General features: G+C 41.4%; 1 protein-coding gene across 1 annotated transcript in view; it reads left to right on the forward strand.

The window, feature by feature from the left end:
• Positions 1-22,706, forward strand: part of UPP2 (uridine phosphorylase 2) — a 31,116-nt gene extending 8,410 nt beyond the window's left edge. Inside the window, 10 exon segments of the mRNA XM_043573365.1 lie at positions 2,404-2,561; positions 5,126-5,217; positions 5,748-5,896; positions 9,035-9,214; positions 12,356-12,625; positions 15,287-15,403; positions 15,465-15,630; positions 17,732-17,795; positions 18,490-18,585; positions 22,443-22,706. Of these exon segments, the coding sequence (XP_043429300.1) occupies positions 2,404-2,561; positions 5,126-5,217; positions 5,748-5,896; positions 9,035-9,214; positions 12,356-12,625; positions 15,287-15,403; positions 15,465-15,630; positions 17,732-17,795; positions 18,490-18,585; positions 22,443-22,613 (1,463 nt within the window). The 3' untranslated portion in view covers positions 22,614-22,706.
• Positions 22,707-23,712: the final 1,006 nt, after the last annotated feature.

Consider the following 23,712-nt stretch of genomic DNA (forward strand, 5'->3'; position numbering starts at 1 on the left):
TAGGACCAGATTAATATAACATGGACAACATGGCAAAGTTAAGTCTTTTAAGACACTGGGTATATTTGAAAGTGAATTCATTCTGGCAGTCATTAGGCAAAGTCCATAACATATTTTTGTAATTCTTCAGACTCCTTTCCAATGCATTTCTATCTTCTTTGATAAAACCAGGAAAAATGATAATTTTATTTGGGGCATAAATCACAGAAAAGGTCACTTAAGGTCAATGTTGGTTGGTGGTCTTCAGCCATATTTTACTTCTCATTAAAGCAGCCAGACCAAAAATTGTGTCTAGAGGTGATATTTTGTAAGTCTCAGTTAGGAGTAAGTCTTCAAGAATGAAAATGTTTCAGTCTACACATATATCTTTGTGTCTCCAGAAACATTCAGAAATTCCTGTTGATTACAGCAATATCTACAGTTCAAAGAAGAATTGAAACCACAAGCTATTCTAACATCTGTTTTGGTTTTATGGTCAATCTGAATAGTTGTAATTTACGTTCACTGACACCAGACAATGAGGTTATTTTCAAACTACTGTATTTTGTAAAAAGAAAACAACAAAAATGGCCTCTTTGTACTTACATGTTGAGCCAAGTCTCAACTATCCATACCAACAGAGGGAAAAAATCTCACGAATTATCAATAATAATTTAAGAACTCACCTTAGACCACAGCCTTCCCTCTTTGCTACCTAGCCTTTATGGCTAACTTTCATTGCAGTTCATTACCAACCACAGGCCCATTGAAGAAACCCATGAAAGGCCATAGAAAAGACAATAATGATAGTAAAAGAGAAGCAGAGGGCCTGGATAAAAGGATAATTACATCCCAAAACTGAAAAATTAGTCTGGCACAGGAATTATTGTTAAATGGAAACATAATGCATCATGTAATCAGACCACCCAATAGTCCCAGTAAGTCATCTGTGAGTGGGGACGCCTACACTATAACCTCTGTTAGGTATTTCCTTGAAGGCTGGACAGATAGTCTTCATTGCTAGGAAGAACCTCTCCAACAATCCGTCTGATCCTGTGCCTAATGCTGCCCACATCGGTTAGGCACCACCAACTGCCTTTTCCTTACTGGATTTGAACCAGCTTCATTTGTACTAAGTTCTGCAAATACAGAAACAATAAGCAAGCTTAAAAGCAAGGCCAGAAAATTGCTACGTGATGTGAAAAAGAGGAAGCAGCTGCCATTTGTTGAACACTCAGAAGTTACCTGTCTTTGTGCAATGTCCTCTGCCATAGTCTATCCCGTTTTGTCTCTACCAAACCCCCCCGACGTGCTCTGCATTTTTCTATTTTGGAGACGATGATCCAAAGCACATAGAGATTACGTGTGTAACACTAAGCAAGTTACTTAATCACTGACAGGGTTGGGGTGCAAAGCCAGGTTTATCTAATCTCAAAGGGCAGGCGCTTAAACACCATATTTGTTACCTATCTCTCTGACATGGACCTTCTTCAGCTTCTGGGGACGCTTCGGCTTAGCTTAGATTTCTGAATGGCTTTGCTCCTGGCACCCTTCTACGGTCTGTGCTTCCTTGGGTCTAGGACATCTGCTGTTGCTCATCTACTCCGCTGCTGACCCCCAGTGATCACCAGGCCACTGCTCACCCTTGCTGTTAGGCTGCTCCCATCCTGCCTTAGACCTCCACCTCACTCACCCCTAAGGCTGGTGCACCCCTAATGGGCCGTTGTACAAGCAACTATAACACAATTGTGTTACCACATTTTCTTCGAGTGGACCCCCTTGACTGCAACACTTGTTATCATTTCAGAGATGTTAAAATGTGAACAAAAGAAAAACAAATCATTGGAATTGGTGAAATAGCGTAGTGACATTTCCAGTCTACAATGAATGATAAGGCTTATTACACGAGGATTTCTTCTGACTGAGAAGCTGGAAAGGCTTGATGTGATTGTTTAAAGCTTTAAGTTAACATAGCACATTTTACAATAAAAACTAATGTTTGGGAATATGGAATGGGAAGACATATCTAAAAGTCACAGTTCTTTTTTTTTTTCTCATGTTACTTATATTCCATATAGCCTGCTAATACCCTGAAACAAGCTGTCTTTATCAACTCAAGATGCGGGATGATGTTCACTGTAAACAAAAACACCAGGAAACACCTCCTTGAACAAAATCAACACTTACTTTGATTTTATGATTATCTTTTTCCTTTACTAATTAAGTACCATCAAAGTTTGCGTCTGGTTGCCTTATTTACAGGTTAATGAGGCAAATTAGCTAACTCATAAATGTAGCCCATTATGTCTATACATACTCTCATGTAAATTACTGAAAAAATAAAATAAAAATATTAAAGTTGAAAGCTGACCCTTGTTTCCTACATCAGTTATAAGGCAGGTAATTATTTATTTTTATTAACAGTTTGCGTTGGTGGGAGCCCCAACACAATGAAAGAGTTTGCACTCCTTATGCACAAGGAGCTCGACTTGGAGGAGAGTGGAGAGGACAGAAAGAACGTCTGAGCCAGGACAGACAGATCTTGCAGGGACAGAATTGTCTCACGCCCTCCATCAGTCTACGTACTCAATAGTTGCCCTTGAGGTACTCATCATAAGCTAGCAGAAAAAAAGGTGGGAAATTCTGAATACAGGAGTTCTTTCTCCTTACCTGCTTTGCATTTTCACACAATTAAATTAAGTGCCCAGGTGTGACATTCATTGTTGGAAAAAGTCCTAGGGGCAGAACACAGCATTCCTTGTCACTTTACTTTATTAGCTACCACTTAGCTATTCAAGTTAGGGGGGAAGAACACCCTCAAAGCACACCTCCTCTCTTTAATTTATAACTGATTAAGCCACCAGCACTTTTCTTTCTATCCCTGAGCTAGCTTTGGGAATGTTGAGCTTTTCGTACACAGGGGCCAATTTTCAGGATTGTCAAAGTGTGCCGTTTAACATTATAATAAGCTCGCTGGAAAAGCTGCTAATGCATTTTCACAAGCTCTTGTGAATTGCTCTCCGTATTGGGAATATGTTAACAGCTCCCGACACACACAGTGTCCTAACACAAAATGAAAGCAGAACGATTTGCAGTTTAAGGAAACACAGACCACTTCCCTCTTCAACTCAGGGCACCATATGCATAAAGGGAGTGGATATACGTGAACACCCAGCTCGCCTTTCTAAGTGCGTCTGTCTGCCACAGGCCTGTGGTCTGAAACCACGGCTCTATGTCTGTCACGTGTCTGGACACTGCGGCCCTCCTAAGGGGCACCGCCAGGCATGCCAGAGTAGAGGGGAAGAGTCCACTGCAGACGTGTGACAAGTCTAAGGAGCTGAATTACCGGTGGCCCCTGCACCAGGGAATAGCCTTCGTCCATCAGTCACTCAATAGCACCTGGTGATGGAAGGACAGATGAGGAAGGACAGATGAGCCATCTTGGCTGGAAGCCTGGAGTAAAGAAGGGAAAATTAGGCAATGCCAATTGGGGCAGCCAAGTTGATCTCCCCTCTGGGCCATGAATGCCTCAGAACTGCTTTGGGGACTCAAACGGGGGAATCCATTCATTTAATCATTTGTTCATTTAACTATTATAGGAGATCTACATTAGAAGGAAGATGAATATTCTCTGATCCTGGCAATTTTTTTTTACTCATCTTTGCCTGACTTTTAGACTACAACTGTTTTTCCTTTTTTGCACGGTAAATGAGTAAGGACAAAAAAGTAATTGTTTATATAAATGTGAAACTATCATAAACAAGCAGTAAAACTTCAGAGCAAGAAAAACTGCACTAGACTGATCCTGCTGTCCTGAGAAAAAGACCTGAAATGTGTGTCATGTTCAGGAGTCTGCCAATTAAAAGTGGCCTTTACTAAGGCAGACAGAGGATTTCCAGTTGGGACACCTTTTTAAAAAGTCCTTCTCCCCAGCAGCTGCTGAGGATGTGTGTGTGTGTGTGTGTGTGTGTGTGTGTGTGTGTAAGAGAGTGGGGGAGAGAGAGACTTTTTCAGGAACACATAAGCCCATTTGTCATTTTATTACCATGTTGCATAATAAGTGATAATCATAAACCTATCAAATATCTGATTTAGAAGGAACCTAATAGATGAAATAATAGTTCATTCTCTTAATTTATAGTTGAGGAAAATGAGATTTAGAGAGTCTACTCATTAGTGGCAGAGACAGTGCCAAAGCCCAGACTTGTTAATCTTGGACATACAAATTAATACAGATTTGATTCATGTCTCTAGGAGGCTTACAATGCATTTGGAAGTCAGGACATGTTCATTGGGAACCAAAAATGGTGAACCCAGAGATTCAAACGTTCCACAGCTTAATATTCTTTTTTTTCTTTTTTTAAGTTTATTTATGTATTTTGAGAGGTGGCAGGGGAAGGGACAGAGAGAGAGAGCAAGAGACAATCCCAAGCAGGATCCAAGCTGTCAGCACAGAGCCCAATGCAGGGCTCGATCGCACAAACTAAGAGACCATGACCTGAGCCAAAGTCAAGAGACGGACACTTAACCAACTGAGCCACCCAGGTGCCCCATTAGTTTAATATCCTTGATGGTGACAGTGAGGGAACTCAGGTGAGAACATCATGGTCATGGTTGCAATTAGTGGCAGGCATCACCTAATTGCCAAGATACCCCTGGTGCTGTTCCACATACAAAGTCTTTGTGCTCAAGAGGTGAATACATTGAAGAACACACTTGACTCCCTAATGTTTATGTTAGAAATGAAATCACCACCAATTCAAAACTCAGCTCCAGCTACTACAAATTTCAATACAGACAATCTTTCTGGAGAGTTATTAGAACATATTGTAGGGGCACCTGGGTGGCGCAGTCCGTTAAGCGACCGACTTCAGCCAGGTCACGATCTCGCGGTCCGGGAGTTCGAGCCCCGCGTCAGGCTCTGGGCTGATGGCTCAGAGCCTGGAGCCTGTTTCCGATTCTGTGTCTCCCTCTCTCTCTGCCCCTCCCCCATTCATGCTCTGTCTCTCTCTGTCCCAAAAATAAATAAACGTTGAAAAAAAAAAATTAAAAAAAAAAAAAAAAGAACATATTGTAACCACCAGGAGTTGCTAAATCCTCTAACCTATGTTGACCCCCTATTCTGGTGATGTGGATTTTGTTGTAGCAAATGCTAAGGAAAATAAGGGTTATGATGGAAATAGGCGTTGTGGTCATGATGTATAGCAATGTAGCCTTGCCTATGCGCCGAATTGTCAGGTATGGATGCAGACCACACCTCTACCCTCATACCTTTCAGAGCTCACACAGAATTAGCAGCAAATGAACAAGGCCACATGAGAGCAATGAAATGGATTTACTATTTCACTTAGTACAGTAGAAGAGGACTAATAACATGGCAGCCAAATTTATATTTCCTGAGAATCAAGTCAATCTTGCAAAAAGCTCTTTTTCAAAAGCTCACTATAAAGAACCCAGTAGGGAGATGAGAAACGGCCATGCTCTGACACACGAGTACACCATGCTATCCCCACCTTCTGCTCTTGACAATGAGGGCTGAACTCTGTGTAACTGGCAGGGAGATGTCTCTGTCTGATCCTCACAGATGGACACATCTATCAGCATGTCAGGTAGGCATCAGTTAGAGCTGACTTACGTTTTCCTCAGCTTTGGCAAAGTCATAATGATTATGTAAATTTATCTGAGGGCTGTTAACTTGTAATGAAGTAAGAAAATATGTCCTGTGCATGTACCAGTTTGCAAGATGTATAATGACTTTCTCTTTTCTCTCAACAGCATGGCATTGGCATTCCCTCCATTTTTATTATGCGTATGCTTCACGAACTCATCAAATTACTGCACCATGCCCGGTGCTGTGATGTTACTGTTATCAGAACTGGTACATCAGGGAGAATAGGTGAGATGGGTTGGTTTCTACTATGAAATCCAAGTGACTGTTCCATACAGGGTGGCTGCCAAAATACAGCAACATACTTAGAGACCCAGGTGGGCTAGAAGGTGTCAGGAGGCTGGCCTTGAGGAAATTTATAAAAATTTAAATTTAAAGAAAATTAAAGAAATCTAAAGAAGTATTTCTTTTTTATCTTCCTTTTTTTTTTTCTCCATGGAAACCTGGCATGAGAGATCACACTGCCTATTGCCCAGATGGACTTAGGTATTCTTAAGGGGAAGACTGGAAGAATTGCTAGGGAATATGGATGAGGATAAGTATAAGTTTTGAGGCTGAGGAATTTTATAAGTGACAGAAATACGTGCTTTCAAGGAAAACTTAATCACTAAGGTTTGCCTTGTTTGTCAGCTAAGTAAGCAGACTTCATACCTCCAGGGGAACACTTTGTTTTAGCTCCGATCAGTGACTACACCCCTTTTCTTGGCTGGATCTTTTCCTCATCAACACACCAGAAAAGATCAGGCTGGGCTTTTAGAGAAGGGCCAGGTGATGCTTCCTACTGTTTTCCCAGAGCCTCCCCTCCGCCCTTCCTCCTCCACTGGTCAGGTGGCTGGCTGGTCAGGGGCCATGCATGTGCTTCTGCAGTGAGGAAACCTCCTTCTTTTTAAATCTTTTCTCCAGGAGCAGACTTTGTGAGGAGGTGATTTTACTACGTACCCAAATGCAGATATAGACAGGGCATTGTAACTGAAAAGGTTTGGTTGACAGAATGGCAGGACTGCACGGAGATTATAAAAAGGGTTGTGATTTTGCTCACAGAATGACACAGTTTTGGGATAAATTTCAACCTTATAAAACTTCAGACAAAGAACTAGAGGAGTGACTTGTCCAGTATCACAGAACCACAAGTGACTGAGCCATGCTTCACTAGAAATAGACACGTTCAAAAAGATTATGCCCTTTCCATAGCTGTGTACAGGTTAAGGTCCAACCATGGCCCTCACAGGTGGCATAAAGAAAAACATCCGTGGATGCCCATCTAGAAACAGAAGGAGAATATTAGCAATCATTGTTAAATGAGGTATCCTTCTAGATTGTTGTTTATCCATTGTTACCCCCAAATAAGTAGTAGATAACAGTGCATTCGGTAATGAAATGGATAGTACTGTTATTAAGATTGCTTATAATTTGGGGGTGTGGGATACAAGGATCTGTCTGCATAGCCCATGCCAGTGCAATGTACCATCCTTGCTGCTGCGGCTACCACTGGATATGAATAAGTGTCCAGTATGCACAAGGCACTCTGCTGCCTATCCAACTCATGGTCATGAGTTCTAGGTCTTTTGCTTTATGGCAACAAGATACATCCAGCCCACAGGCTATACCCGTATCACAGCGGAGGTCTACAAATGGTGGGAAATAAAACCACTGGGCTGTTGTAGATACCTTCATGTTGAAGTTTTATCCTCATTAAGAACTCTTAGCTTATTGCTAGGATGTGAATGTTTGTTTTGTTTTAAGCAGCATTGAATTCAGAGATGAAGGAAGTAAAGCTAATTCCTCTGCTGCTGTTCCCACTCCTTGGACAAGCCAGCAAACTTTCATGAGGATAAAATACCTGATTAAATAATACTTTGACCTTTAAGAGACTTTAACCTGGATATAAATGTTCTAAAATCTCTAAATATCAGGATGACCTGTGAATAGTATCAGTTTTGATGCCCACATTTTCAACTTTGTTCTCAATCTCTTTCCTACTCTTAGGACATTGTGAATAATTCAAGGAGCCACTTGTTTGACTTATTTTAAAAGTATCTGACCCACCAAGGCTTTTTCATCAGAGCCCACCTTGGGTCTCTACCTGAACCTTCTAAATTAACCGCATGTTGATTAGTATTAGAATTTATAAAACCCCAGAATGATATGACTATGCCCTGTGGCAGGGATCAGTAAACTTCTTCTGTAAAGAGCCAGATAATAAATATTTTAGGCTTTGCAGACCATATGATTTCTGTTGCAACTTCTCAACTCTGTCATTGTAGTGTGTAAGCAACTGTAGATAATATATAAATGGATGAATGTGGCTGTGTTACAATAAAACTTTATTTATAAAGACAGGTTGAATTTGGCCCATGGATTGTAGTTTGCAGATCTCTGCTTTATGGCATCTCTGTGAAAGCATTCACTCATTCAACACATTTTTATCAGTACCTTTAATGTAATAGGCAGAATGCTAGGCTTACAGGGACAACAGTGAACAGACATTGCTCCTGCCTTTATAGAGTTCGTGTGTTATCCGGGCAATAGACATGCAAGGAGTAAATACTAAGTGTAATAAATGTTAAGACACAGAATCAAGGGTACTATCAATACATATCCCCTTATCCAGGCTCTAAATAGAAATCAGAATGGATCCAAAACTAGATCAAAAGCTGGGCTGAAGAAATTTAATGTAACCTATCTGTGTTGCCTTTTATTCTTTCCCCCTCCGTGGATTCAGATGTTTTTTTAGATGTTTCCCCCTCCATGGATTCACACCTGGAGAATGAGTTGCAGGTAATCTGGTGAAAGAGTGTGGGTCAAGAGGCATTCCAGGCAGGAAGAATGAGTTGGCAGAAAATGGTTTCTTGAGTCCCTGAGACTTGAGTTTCTGAGTCCCATGAGCAAGGCAGAGTTTGCAGCAATGGAAGGTCAGCCAGGAGGCCTAATTTACATGGCGGGGGTGGGGGGTGGGGGGGGGTGGGGAGGGAGTGGATGTGACAAGAATCAGAAGGAAGAGAGGACGGAGATGCAAAGAAATTATAGTAATCAAGGAGCTGCAGAGAAGATTAAATATCAAGTAGTCACATCACTTCATGAAAGCTACTTGCTGGCAGGCTCATTTAGTTTATTCCTGACCTAATTTACTCAAATTTGAGCCTGAAGGCCGGTACTAATTTGCATGTCCAAGAGTCATGTTTGTCTTGAAATCTAAACCTGATCACACTGTAAATGTGAATCTGGAAAGACAGCAAATGTAAATGCTTGTTCTGAATATTATTTAATTGCATTTGGAAAAGAAAATAATGTAAAAGATGAAAACAGGGAGAATCATTAGCAACCAGCATTAATTAGTGTTGGCAGAATAGATTACATACTACACGTCAAAAGTAAACTCTCAGTGACATTCTTCTGTAACCACTCTTTTAATCCCACATTGCAATACTGCACCAAGGTCTGTTGTAATAGCAGCTGGGGCCACAGACTCCTTCCTTAAGCCCTGGCTTGAATAGGTAATCTCAGACCATATCACCACCTGAAGTGCTGAGCTTGACAAAGACCTGGCTGAGGAGCTCCTCAACTATGGTAAAGGGACTTCCCACTTCCCAATCTTCATCAGACATGCAGTGTGTACCTAGGAGATTTGTATGAAGACAGAAGAAGTTATAAACTGGGAAAGCAACAGAAATTTGTCAGGAACTCTTTGTTATTCAAAGCCATAATTTATATTAAAAACTCTGCTTTAGAAAATTAAATAGTTGGGGATTAAAAAAGGAACAGAAACAGTCTTTTTAACTTACTAGAGCATGGGAGCACAAGGACATAATAAGCAGCAGAGAAACATCCATAATGAATTTATATTGAGAGTGGGTTTAATCCTCCAAGAACAAATCAAATACTAAAATGCAATTAGTGATGTTAGCAAAATCATACCTCTGTTTATGCCTTTAATTTACACTGGTAACTCTGGGAAAAAGGGATTATGCTGACTCTATGTTTCTGCCATTTTGAGGTATATTCACCTATATATCAGAACAGATCTGGTACCCAGGGAAGAGTGGGGACCAGGAAACAGGGAGAAATATTTGGGGGAGGGAATCCTAAAGGGATGGGTGCTTTCAGAGTGGTTCTTTTATCTCTCAACCATGAAGGGTGCCCAAATCAACTTTGACACAAATTGAAGGTGATTGCCAAGTAGTAGCTCTTGGCAATCCAAGAGCTCTAAGGGGTGAGGGGCCGGGAGAAAACAGTCTCAAGGGCAGACTCTGCTCATCCCAGAAGAAAGAATCTAACCAGGATTGTTACCATTTCTTGAAGGGCCTTCTAGAAATCTTAAGGTGTAGTTGTATTTGTGTAAATTCATCAAACTATGTATTAATTCATTTTAAATTATGTTTCTTTTCTTGTCCCTTGGATCAAACTTAGGGTATTATACTGAATTTTAAAAAAATATGGGGGCTCTTGCATGGCTCATTTGGTTAAGCATCTGAGTCTTGATTTCAGCTCAGGTCATGATCTCACAGTTTGTGGGTTCGAGCCCTGCTTGGGGCTCTGTGCTGACAGCATGGAACCTGCTTGGGATTCCCTCTCTCCCTCTCTTTGTTCTTCCCTCAATTCATGCTCTCTCTCTCTCTCTCTCCCTCAAAATAAGTAGACTTTTAAAAAAATTATGTATGGAGGGGCACCTGGGCGGTTCAGTCGGTTAAACATCTGACTTTGGCTCAGGTCATGATCTCATGGTTTGTGAGTTTGAGCCCCGTGTCGATCTCTGTGCAGACAACTAAAACCCTGGAGCCTGCTTTGGATTCTGTGTCTCCCTCTCTCTGCCCTCTCCCACTTGCTCTCTCTCAAAAAATAAACATTAAAAAAATTGTTTAAAATTATGTATGGAGGGGCGCCTGGGTGGCTCAGTCAGTTAAGTGTCCAACTTCAGCTCAGGTCACGACCTCACGGTATGTGGGTTCGAGCCCCGCGTCGGGCTCTGTGCTGACAGCTCAGAGCCTGGAGCCTGTTTCAGATTCTGTGTCTCCCTCTCTCTCTGACCCTCCCCCGTTCATGCTCTGTCTCTCTCTGTCTCAAAAATAAATAAACGTTGGGGCACCTGGGTGGCTCAGTCGGTTAAGCGTCCGACTTCGGCCCAGGTCATGATCTCGCGGTTCATGAGTTCAAGCCCCGCGTCAGGCTCTGTGCTGATGGCTCAGAGCCTGGAGCCTGTTTCAGATTCTGTGTCTCCCTCTCTCTCTGACACTCCCCCATTCATGCTCTGTCTCTCTCTGTCTCAAAAATAAATAAACGTTAAAAAATAAATAAACGTTAAAAAAATGTTTAAAAAAATAAATAAAAAATAAAAAATAAAATTATGTATGGAGACAGGTTATATTACGTACAAACATTACCTGAGTTTAGTAAAAGTAGTGTCAGTACCTATGTGTTATAAAGTAGGAGGAATGTTGGGTCTAATAGGGTTGAGACTCTGTGATAGGTCACTGGCCCCTTCACCAGGAGGGTCATCACTAGGTTTAAGTCAGAGCTTGCAAACGGCAGCCTGTTGGAGTCGATGTTTTCTTTGGCCCGCACAGTATTTTTTAAAATGTGAATTATTTTGCCAACTTTGAAAATTTCTGGAGGTTTCACATGGAAGTCCAGATTTTTGGCTTCCTGAGATAACATCACATAAAAAATATGAAATGATATATTCATGGCAGCCCTAGCAAGCCCCAGCCCACATCGGGCTGCATTTGCTGAAGGTGAGGCAAGGCTTCTCCCTTTAGACCAGGCAGACCTCACTGATGTTACCTGCTCGGCTTCTGGGACATCTGAGTTTGAATTGGTTTAAATAACACCGTATTAGAGGTGTTGGCAGGCAGCACTGAGGGGGAAGGAGCAAGGAGGAGCAGACAGCCATGGTGGAAGTGGTGTGTAAACTAGAGGAAAGGGAGAACAAGAGCAGAAAGGGAGCCAAAATGGGGACTGTGCAAATAATGGATAGTGACAGAGTGTGTTGGCCTCCCTGCTTCTATCCTCCCTCTTCAATTGGGAGCAGTGTATGCACAGTGGAGGAGACAAAATAGCTTCAGGCTCCCCTCCCTGGCTTCCTTCTGGCTTCACTAGTTGACACAGGTGAAACTAAATGAACACTGAGAGCAGCCTAGAAGGGAAAAAGTGATCACAAAAGGGTGGCATGCAACTTGAGACACGCGTGGCAGAGAAGACGGTGGACAAGTCCATTGTCCGTATGTGGCTCCATTGTCTTAACGGAGATGGGGAACTGCAAGCTCCAAACCACCATCCTGGTCCTCAAGTAGCTTCAGGAGCACCACTGAGGCTTGGAGCTGCTGCTTCTCCTTCGGCACCTCTCCCTGAGCCATTCCCCAGTCACAGAAGCAACCTGAGATTTTTCTCAAAGGCAGATCTCCTAGCAAGCCTCCAGGTCATGCTATCCCTGGGCACAGTGCTAGCTGTTGCGGCCACTCAATGGTTACTTGTTCCAGAGCTAGGTCACTCAGCACCATGGAGACTCCTCTCCACAAGAGACTCTTGCGCCAGGCACAGCCTTGCTCCAAATACCTTGACAGGATGGTTCAGATGGCTGGATTTTTCCCAGGAGTGCAGACCCAAGTGTTAGAGTCAGCCATAGAGCACTTGGGTCCACAGTAAGCCCTTTAATGATGCTACTGCCACCGTGGTAGGACATCAAGCCACTAAGTGTTCTCCATTCTCTTTCAGGCCAGGGTCTACTAGATGGAGTGCTGTGGTCCTTTTCCAGAGAAGAAAAGTTTCACTGCTTGAAGAGAGCACATAAAGCCGGCATCAGGAATACTGAAACGGAATCTGCAGTGTCCTTGGCTACACGCAGAAATTGTGATCTAAAAGGTAAGCTATTCATGAAAGCCTCAGGTCCAATTCTCCTTTTTCATGAAGTTATTTTCACTCTGCAGGAGAAGAAAAAGGAATCCAACTATATATTACTTGGGGTTGAATGCATGCCTTATAATTGTTTATAATATGATCATAATGTCTTATGAGAGGGCAGAACATTGTTCTCATTATGCAAATAAGGAAACCAAGCCTCAGGGGTTAAAAAGGGGTTGCCCAAGGTCATGAAGGTTATGTAGTCAGGACTTCACAGCAAGTTCCACTTTCTTGATCCTGGTAGTGGCTGCTGTTTGCTGTTACAATTTAATTTATCAAGACACGATAAAAATAAAATATTCCTAAAACTGTTCAAAGGACAAAGCATCAGTGGAGTAGGTTTTTAAAATTAATTTACATGCATTTTTGCTTTTCCCAACTTTTTTATTTTGAAAACTTTTAATAATTCAGAAAAATTGAAAAAAAAATAGTATAATACCTATCTACACTCTACAAAGATTGAACAGTTTTTAATATTTTGCCACATTTATGCATGCTTTCTAAATATATATATACACATATATATGCATATACATGTGTGAAAACATAGGTATACACACATCTATTTGCTTTTTTCCCTGGTTCATTTGTTAATGAATTGCAAACATTGTGCCAGTTAACTCTTATACCTCAGCATCATTTCCTAAGAATAAAGTATTCTTGTAATGACCAAAATACCATTATCAAAAAAAAAAAAAAACCCCAAACCTAAGGAAAGTAAAAGTAGCTTCATAATATCACTTAGTATCCATTCCATATTTAAATTTCCCTAATTTTCCTAAAATATCTTTTATAGATTTTTTTCTTACCCATTATCCAGGTAATTTCATACATTATATTACTTGGTTGTTATATCTCTGTTCTAGAAGAGTTTCCCCTACTTTTCTCTTTTTTCCTACGACAATGGATTTTTTAACGCATCAAGGCTGTTATCTTGTTAAATATACCATGTTCTAGATTTGTCTGTGTGTTTCATCATGGAGTCTCACTTGTTCATCTCTACTGCAGATTTCCTGTAGGTGGAAGTGAAGTCTAGTGGCCTCACTAGATTCAGCCTTATGGCAAGAACACTTGATGGTAATGTAAGCTTTGTAGTGTACCACCTCAGGGAGATGTAATGTGAAGATGTCCCACTATTAGTCATTTCAAGTTGGAGCACTTGGTCCAAGGGGTAACTTCCATCACTTTCCATGGAGAAATGAAAGTTCCCTCTTTGTGTGGAACAAGCAATCTCTGTGGTGACTATGTGGCACGGCATGAACACCCAGTAACCCAACTGTCTTTTACTAATGATTTTAGCATGGGTTGCAAAATGGTGATTTTTCAATTCCATCGTTCCCTCTACATTTAATAGCTGGAATTCTACTTTAAGAAAAGTTTTTCTTCATCACATTCTTTCTCCCTCACTCTCTTTTTTGGTCGTGGAGGGTAGTTACTATTGTTTTGTGACTCTTGTTCAAATCAATGTGTTATAAATGGTTTCTGTCATTATTGTCTTGGATACTCAAATTATCTCAAATTTGGCCAGGCCAGTGGAATTGGCAGTACACCTGGAGAGTCTAGTGTCCTGGAATTCAGAGAAGCAAACTTCAAAGAACACGTAAAGAATTATAGCATGTTAATATGTCTTTTAATCACAAGTGGAATTTTAATTGCAACGGTTGTCCTTATAATCAGTCAATTTTAATATATAAAACTACAGGGGTGCCCCGGTGGCTCAGTCGGTTGAGCGTCCGGCTTCGGCTCAAGTCATGATCTTGCGGTTGGTGGGTTCGAGCCCCTTGTCAGACTCTGTGCTGACAGCTCAGAGCCTGGAGCCTGCTTCGGATTCTGTCTCTCTCTCTCTCTCTCTCTCTCTCTCTCTCTATCTTTCTCTCTCTCTCTCTCTCTCTCTGCCCCTCCCTGGCTCATGCTCTCTCTCTCTCTCTCAGAAATAAACATCAAAACATTTTTAAAAATATATGTATATATCCAATACTATAAACAAAATATATATGGTAAAATTTCCAAAAATACATGTTAGAAAGAAGTCGTAGTTCATAAGAAGAGATTAATTGTAGAACCACTAGGCTTAACTACTCCCATCTCTCAGAATTCATGTCCATGCAGATCCTTGTAGTATATGGGTGAAGAATGCAAATGAATCCTTATCCTCTTTCGAAGGTCATCATTAATACCCCCTTTCAGAGAAACAACAGCATCTGCTTTTCTCCCCACAAGTTAGTGAGAGTGAGAGCCACAGGTGGTGGCAGCTTGACCTTGACCTGAACAACAGTCCCATCAGCACACAGCCTGTAGGAACACCCAGATTTAGACATTTCTGCTCCAAGAAATGCCTCCTCACATTTCTTTATTATAGAAACAAGTGGTCACCTGAGCCACGGCCCCACATAGTATGCAAATGGAAAATTTGGTATCCAGTTAACTTAGAAGGAAAAAAAAATGCCTACTGACAAACGTGCTGCCCTGATGTCAGTTTGGTGATGACCATCAGGTCTTTCCTAAGAGGCATCAATTGGCAACCAGGGAGAGTTCTCAGCTTGTGAACCCTGGACCCTGGTCTTTCTCTCTTTAAGGACGTCGCCAAGCCCTCAGAGAAATGATTCTGTTATGAGGGATCTTTCTGTCCTTGCTGCAAGTCCTTGTGACCTTGCTCTCTCTGCCGCCTGCAGGCACCCTCCTGGACTCCTTCCTCCCTTATTTCCTGTAGTTCCTGATGCCCTGCAGCATTTGCCTTTTCCTGAGGCTGCATGCCGGAGCTGTTGATAGCTGACTTCAGCCCGCTAGCAGCTCTCTCCCAAGCCACTCCTGCAGCTCTTTCAGGAGCAAACCTCTTCCAGACTGCCAACCTTCACGCTAAAGGTTGCAGCTGTGATTCTAACACTGTAGTTCTTGGGAGTATCTCGGTCTAAAATTCTTTGAGGTGACGAGGACTCACCTCCTTCAGACACCCCTGTTTTCAAAGGTGAATTCCTGGTACAGGCCCCCCTGGAAGATCAACCACCAGGACACAGACCCAAACTCCATGCGTACAATGCTACCATGTTCGACCTTGCATCACTGCTTCCTAACATCAGTTCGCCACAGCAGTGAAGCTCTGAAAAAACTCTATGAGCTAGAAAAACTTGCTTGGGGGGAAGGCTGAGGGAGGCTTCACAAGCAGCTGCTTTAACATGGAGGAAGGGAGGGAGAATATATCAGTGGTAAACGACATGGGAAAATGTATTTCACCTGGCTCAAACAGCTCAGGGCCCACGGGCTAGGGTTGACTTCCCAGGCCTATTCTCTCTTCCCCACCATTCTGCTCCCACTGTTAGTAATGGCCAATCCCACCCTGTCCCCCCAGATCACCTTCTCTAATGGTCTTTTCTGTCCTCTTAATATTACCAGATGACTGGATAACTAATCTGACTTCATACTAAGGTCATGATGGCCATGGCTTCAACTTATAAATAACTTTTTGTTAAAACAAGGGTCTTCTAGAAGCCATTGTTCTAATTCAGAGGAGTCACTCGCTGAATTTGGACTGATGCAAAATGGATCTTTCTGCATCCCCCTGGGACAAGGAGGTCTTGGGTCCACATGGATTACCACTTCTTATTTTGATGATTAATATCAGATCTCATCACAAATCTCACTTCACTGGGAAGCCTTGCCTGTAGGACGACCTCAACTCAACTCACTCACCCATTGTTCTTCTGGTTTCTTTACCTATTAACTTATATATTATTTTACATATATTAATGCATGAAGGTATGTACTTAGCATCTCTCTCCATTAGAAATATAAGCACCATGAGAACAGGGACCTTGTTTGTAATTTTCTTGCTATATCCCCAGCACTTAGAATAATACCTGCCTTATGGGCCTTCAATAAGTATTTGCTAAATGAACAAACACATGAATGAAAGCAATGACCTTTAACTCTCATTTGCCATGAAAGATGGCTATGGCAAATCCATCTGGTTCCTTCATTCCCTGGCTACATTAATGACTCAGGAGAATGGCCTAAAGGACCTTAGGGCACCTCCAAACTGTCCTCATAGGAAGAGGCAAAGCCTTAGAGTTAAGCCTTCCTTTGCAGTAAAGTTCATACAATAACGCTGCTGTATCTCTAGCCCTGGGATCCTATGATGTTTGATAGGCGTACAACCTGCTTGAAATGTGGCCACAGACACCCATAAGTCACTGTTGTTATCTTGATCTTATTATCCCGACAAAGAACAGTGGAAATCCAACGTTGTGTTAACAAAGATTAGGGTGAAGGGAAATAGTGGCACTCACAGAGTTATTCTCCATCGAAAGGCTAAACCTTCAGAATAACGTAAATCCACTATATAGTGCATAAATGAATTCACCCATGATTTTGTAATATGCATACATCTGTCCCTCCCTTAAAGCAAAATCTACTTTAATTAAACCCCTAACATTCTGATTAAAGATGATAATCCTTTTGCACTGTGAACTTGTGATAAGTACGTTCAATTTGTATCCATTTTTAAAAGACAGTGCTGCCTTTTGACACACGCTTGCATGGCAACACGTGAAAGCTAACGTTTATCTAAGATTAAGTTCTGCTTAAATCCTCTTCTTTGTCTTTAACTGTTTGCAGCACTCACAGTGGTTTTTTTCTTTAGGATAAAGGAAGAATCCAGTGTTATTTCGTTTGACAGATACTGGCAACTTTGGGGATATAGTCAGTCTTTATAATATTACTTTATTACAGTTCAATGAAAGGGAGTAGAATCTTGATTTTAACTCTTTTATATTCTTGCACTGGTCCCAGCAATGATGGATGGTGGACTGTGAGGACTGTGCGGTGATCACTGATAAAGCAAAAAAGATATTACAACAAGGATTAAAGATTATATTCAGTCTAGAGCTGGAGCATTTCTTAACTCTAAAATGGAGACAAGTCGGGGTTTTGAAATATTATTGCAGAAGGGGATGAGGCAACCAATTACAGCTCTCTTCACCCTCACAGGAGAAAAGGAAACTGTGGCTCAGAGACGTTCAGTAACTTTCCCAAATTCTCCCAGTGAATTAGCCGCTGAGCGGGGACTTGAACCCAGCTCTGATTGGAGGCCCCTTGGCAGCACGCTCAGCTGCTTCATCCCAGCAGCTTCCCATAAATACACAAAGTTCATAGAGTCTGTTCACAACAACTATGCAGATGTTTCTATTTTAAAAGTTGTGAGCAGAGAGTTGTGCTACTTCAGCAAGCAAGTCCTAAGGGTTCAGCGTATACCGAGATGGTGAGTGCTAGAGTCAAATAAAGCATTAATTTGACAATTTTTCAGTACTCTGCCTAGCCATTATTTTGCCAAGAAAATCAGTCAGTTTATCTGGGAAATCATACATAAATGTTAGGTAATTCATTTATTACTTTTACAAAAACAAGACTTAAAAAAATGGTTTCTTCTTACTTTGTTGGTGTTTTTATTTATTTATTTATTTATTCATTCATTCATTCATTCATTCATTCATTCATTTTTGAAACAGAGCATGAGCAGGGGAGGGTCAGGGACAGAGAAGGACAGAGGATCCGAAGCGGGCTATGCGCTGACAGCAGAGAGCCGAAAGTGGAGCTCAAACTCAAGAACCATGAGATCACGACCAAAGCCGAAGTCGGATGCTCAAATGAGCCATTCAGGTGCCGTTTTTATATATTTTTAATCAAGGCGAGCCTCTATCATTTTATTTGATTTATCCTAGTTCTCCTCTTCTACCCTCTATCCAACTCCTCTCTCCCCTCATACCAACACACTCACATATTAGAGGACCATTTAGGACCACTGACTGAATCCCTTGTATGGTTGGCATTGTTTGTGACCCACTCCTCGCTATGACCCCAGTGAGGCTTCCTGGGTGCCCCCCGTGGAGCCCACCCCCACCCCCAGCACATCAGGCTCTATCCTCTGCCCATCCTGACATGTCTCTGGTTGGCAGTCCAGCACCCAGCAGACAATCAAGAACCCATGGCTGCAGCTGGACCTCCTGGAGTTGACAGCATGGTCCTTACACCAGCAAGAGGAAGGGAAGCACGTAAGCTGAGGGTGTGGACTTGGGAGAGACCTCTGAGATCCAACCTGCCCCTTTCTCAGAGAGTGAAAGGAGGCAACCTGCTTAAGGAAATCCAGCTAGACAGAGAAAGACAGATGGATTAGAACTGAGATTTCCCATCCCCTGATCCCCACTCCCTCCACTATTTCATAAGGTATAAAAGAGTAACATATTTATCTACTAACAGTTACTTGTATTCTCTATTTTTTTGAATAGGCATTAGCAGCAGCTTTCAATAAAGGATGAATGTTTACTGTAATTTAAGCAAAGGTAAAGTGAATAGAGGCATGTATTTAAGAGAGTGGATAGGGAGTTTTCAATATGAAGGAGGCCATTTGGGAGTGCAATACTAAATCTGAATACTCAGATTTGGTTCTGAGTTTCCTGGAGGTAAGTTGAAAATGGAAACAATGAATTAGTATTTGAAGTTTATCATAAAAACTTCATCCAAACATTATACTTAATTTAAAAATGTCAGCTATATTATAATGGACAGTGTCTTCAATAACACTTATAAAAGATATGGGACAATTCTTGATAGAGTTCATATTAAATCTTGGTTCTGTCTGAATCAGCATTTCTTTGGGAACCTAGAGCATGAGGGTTCAGTTATGTTGTTGTAACATGATTTGATTCAGGATAGAGTTTAAAGTCTTTAAAGCAATTGTTCTCAAGGGTGCCTGGGTGGCTCAGTCAGTTAAGTGTCCGACTCTTGATTTTAGCTCAGGTCATTATCTCACAGCTTGTGAGATCGGGCCCCACATTGGGCTCTGTGCCAACAATGTGGAGCCTGCTTGGGATTCTGTCTCTCCCTCTCTGTCTGTTCCTCCCCTGCTCATCTCTCTCTCTCTCAAAAATTTAAAAATGTTTAAAAAGCAATTGTTCTCAAATATTAATGTGAAAATAATTGACTACAAAGGTTTTTTTTTTTTTTCCTAATGTAGATCACTATCCTCTCTCACCCTCATCCTTCAATCTATAGGTCCAAGTTAGAGCCTAAGAGTCTGCATTATTAATAAGCTCTGGTTGTGATTCAGGTGGCCAGTGGGGCACATCTGAAGAAACACCAACCTAGAAGAACAAATTATCCCTATGCTCCTTAGCTTTGATCTTCCCTTTGAATATATATTTTCTCAACTTGGTTTTGATTAGCAGCCAATAGCCTGAGATTGATTTTTCAGGGAAGACAGAGGAAGTGCAAAGGCTCTGGGTTGCTGAGATTCCTATACTTTATTTATCAGGCATACATGAAATAACAATGCTTAATAAACTCAAACCTTGAGGAGTAAAGGGAGCCATGAAAAAGACAGGATAAGTGGAAGAGGAGAAGTCATAAGGGCCACATTGGAAACTCCAAAGCTAACCTTTGCTGCTTTGTCATTTTCCAAGGCCCAGCCTTGTTTGGGTTCTGCGGTGCATGGGGGAATCTGTGCCTCACCTTGCTGTCTCTGCCTACAGTTTATATGAAGATTTTCCTGGAAGTCCATTCTGAATCAGAGAGGTGGGGCTAAATCAGGTGTCCAATGGGGGTCTGTAGATTCCCAAGGATTCACAGTGGAATTCAGGGACCCTGAACCTCCTGAAATTATACATGAATATTTTGTGTGTATAGGCATATGTGTATTTTTGTGAAAGGAGGTTCCAATTACAACTTTCATCAGTGCTCAAAGGGACCATAAATGACTGCAAAGAGTGAAAAACCACTGGGAGTCCCTGGCACAACCAAGGGTGCATCAAGCTCTGTGTTCATGTCGCAGTGCTCCATCACATTGCAGTCTAAGGTCAGTTAGCCGACATCCTCCTTGGTGACAGCTAGGTCACTAAGTATCTCTCCACAGGAGCACCCCTCCATGCCCAATCTGAGGATTATGGTAGCAAAGCTGTCAGGCTTAATTTTGACAAATTGTTTTGGGTAATTAGTCCCTTTTAATGGCTCGTGGAAATAGTAATTTTAGGTGACAAGATTATTATATGCTGCTTGTTAATGGGTCCTCCAGGGTCAAGAAAACACCACTGGGATTGCTATGACCTGTTCTTTTCCATCTTTGGCATTCCCCTTGAAAGTATCAGAAAAGACATTTAGTAAAGTCAGCTCCCACTCCGTGAAAAGTTCAGAGCATGAGTTTCCTTTTATCCTTTTGCCAAGTGAAGGATTAGAGAAGGACTTTCAACTTTTCCCTGTTTCTGCCAGCCCATGTCAGGCTTCACAGACTTGTTGATCATTAACTCGAAAAGCTGGGGAAGTTTCTAGCCCTTCCCTTTGCTTATTTACCTGTTCAACCAAGTTGCTTTACAAGCGAGTGAGTTTTGAATAAGTAGGGTAGGTCCTAGGTGATAAAATATTTGACTCAGCTCAAGTTGAATATTTTCATTGCTTCTCACTTCACTGAACAGGAAGGTCAGTTTGACCAGTAGGTCGGGGCAGGTCTGTGTAATGGTTCATCATGTGCCTTCCCAGGGGAGCAGTGGATGGAAAGGCAGAGAACTCTTCTCAGCACTTTAGGAGGCTGGGAATTGACTGGCTATTTACTAACTGTGTCATTCTGGGCCATTTATTTGACCTCCTTAAGCCCTCATTTCATCATCTGTCAAAAGGTGATAAAAATAATAGCTAGCTCATGGTACAGCCATAAGGACTAAATTATATCATAAATACCCAGCATATAACAAGAACTAAACCAAACAAAGAGCATCTATTATCATTATGGTCCATTTATCCTTCCCAAATCCAGATCTTATTAAGAAGTTTGAAATAGTGGAGAAGTAAAAAAAGTATTATATTCACACCCAACTTTATCTCCATGCCTTCCAAGCTTGTTAATGTAGGCACATCAAATCCTGTGTACACTGAAATGTATAATGGTTTAAAATGATGCAGACACGGGGCACCTGGCTGGCTTAGTCAGAGAGCATGTGACTCTTGACCTTGGGGTCATTGAGTTTGAGCCCCACATTAGGTATAGAACGTACTTAAAAAATAAAATAAGATGATGCAGGTGAAGATAGACATCACTACATTGCTATCTACTTAAAGTAGGTAACATCGATTTCAATGTGTGTAACCACATTCCTTGAAATCAAAGATTTCATGTGAAAGTGACCATAAAGAATTTGTGGGGACCCAATTTTTCTCTCTTGTTCTTCTTGGTGGAAAAAACCACAGACCCCTGGTGATTTTTCAAAACTGAGTTTCATTTTTTTTTAAGGTGTTTGTTCTTCTCCCCTGGTTTCATGTCTAAAGATTTCATTCTTATTCTTCAGCCAATTTTAATAAATTTGCTCCTTCACGGAGCTGGTCCTTAAGTTTACACATTTTATTTCATATTTTCCTTCTCAAATTTCATAAGGATCAGTAATCACGTTTATTGGTGTTTCCTGAGGTCTGTGTTCATACCTCTTCTGTATTTACTCTGCTCTTTACCAAGGGCTAGGCAAACTCAAACATTGCACCCCAGAGTAAAATGTCATCTCAGGAGTAATGACTAGCTCTCCACTTCTACCCTCCTGTAAGAAGATCCTTCTCTAAGAACCGGCAATAGGATAGAAAGCTGGAGCTTTGTGTGTCTAGAATGAAAAAGATCACCCCGTGTTCTTCTCCTGAACACAAACCTTTCCTGAACCTTACAAAGGAAAAAGGAGAGTACTTAAAACTATCTCAGTTAATTTATTTAGATGGGGTGTTTGCTGGAGTCCACAGAACTATGAATTATATGGAAAGCTAGAAGGTTCTGTGGGTTGTATCTACATAACAGAGAAAATAACACAAAGTACATATGCTAGGGAGATGAGGGTGTTTGTCTGATGTTTCTATACAAAAGATAAACCCATTTGTCCAGTAGAAGTGCTACCTGCTCTTCCAACTGCTGTGGTGTGTGACATGTCTTGACAGACTTAAATGTGACCAGATCAGCTTGCCCCATGGTGTTTTAGCAGAGTAACAGCAACAGCCTCCGCCCCTAATCTCCAGGTTCATCAGACAGCAGCTTAGATTTCAGGACCAGATGTTATAACTATGCAGCCTGATCCTTCCCTGCAAGTTTGGGTAGTTCAAACTGTAGTGTTAAAGTCATATATTATTTGTGACATTTTTATATAGGTCTCATCATGTGCTAAAATCGTAATAGAGTGGTTTTATAAAACCCCTTTCTGTTGAAAATTGAATTTATTGTAAAAGAATTTAATACTCACATTAAATCGAATTCAAATTTCATCTTGGAATAAGTTAACTGAGTTAGTCTAATAATTAAAAATTTAAAACTCCTGGATTGTAACATTTGGAGTTTCATATGCAGCATTAATTAAGCTCACATCAAAATAGATTAGCCACTTGTAGATACGGTTACCAGTCACTCTGTTTCTGAAACCAATCCGGAAATGTTGGAACATTGTCAGGCACTTACTAGGTGTTGGACAAGTGACAGAAATTGATCATGCACATTTAGAATATTTACAGGAAAAAAAAAATGTCAGTGTAATGTAGGTCTATAGCGAAAGCTACCCTTCAGGAAATGTGATCACACTTCTTTTCTGCCCCCCACCCAACCCCCTGCCCCGCCTGCATGATTTCAGTACACCACAGAATAGGATTAGAGGCTTATGTTTGCCTATGTTTGCGATTTTATCATGGAATAGAATGACTCTAGACCATACATTTATATGAAGATGAAAACCCCAGGTAACGCAGAGAATGATCCTCATTTTTTTTTTCAGAACTCACAAATGACTAAATTGCCTTCTAGTAATTTTCTTTTCTTTTGAGAAAATATGTTTCAAGGAGGCTGTATTTTTTTTTTAATTTTTTTTTTCAACATTTATTTTTGGGACAGAGAGAGACAGAGCATGAACGGGGGAGGGGCAGAGAGAGAGGGAGACACAGAATCGGAAACAGGCTCCAGGCTCTGAGCCATCAGCCCAGAGCCCCACGCGGGGCTCGAACTCCGGGACCGCGAGATCGTGACCTGGCTGAAGTCGGACGCTTAACCGACTGCGCCACCCAGGCGCCCCCTAGGAGGCTGTATTTTTAAATCTCATTTCAATATTAACTTGATTGAATAGGCTGAGGAATTAGTAACAACTGAGTTTAGACTTGAGTTCAAGATGTTAGGGGCG

Source organism: Prionailurus bengalensis, chromosome C1 (genome assembly GCF_016509475.1).
Source record: "Prionailurus bengalensis isolate Pbe53 chromosome C1, Fcat_Pben_1.1_paternal_pri, whole genome shotgun sequence".
Classification (NCBI taxonomy): domain Eukaryota; kingdom Metazoa; phylum Chordata; class Mammalia; order Carnivora; family Felidae; genus Prionailurus; species Prionailurus bengalensis.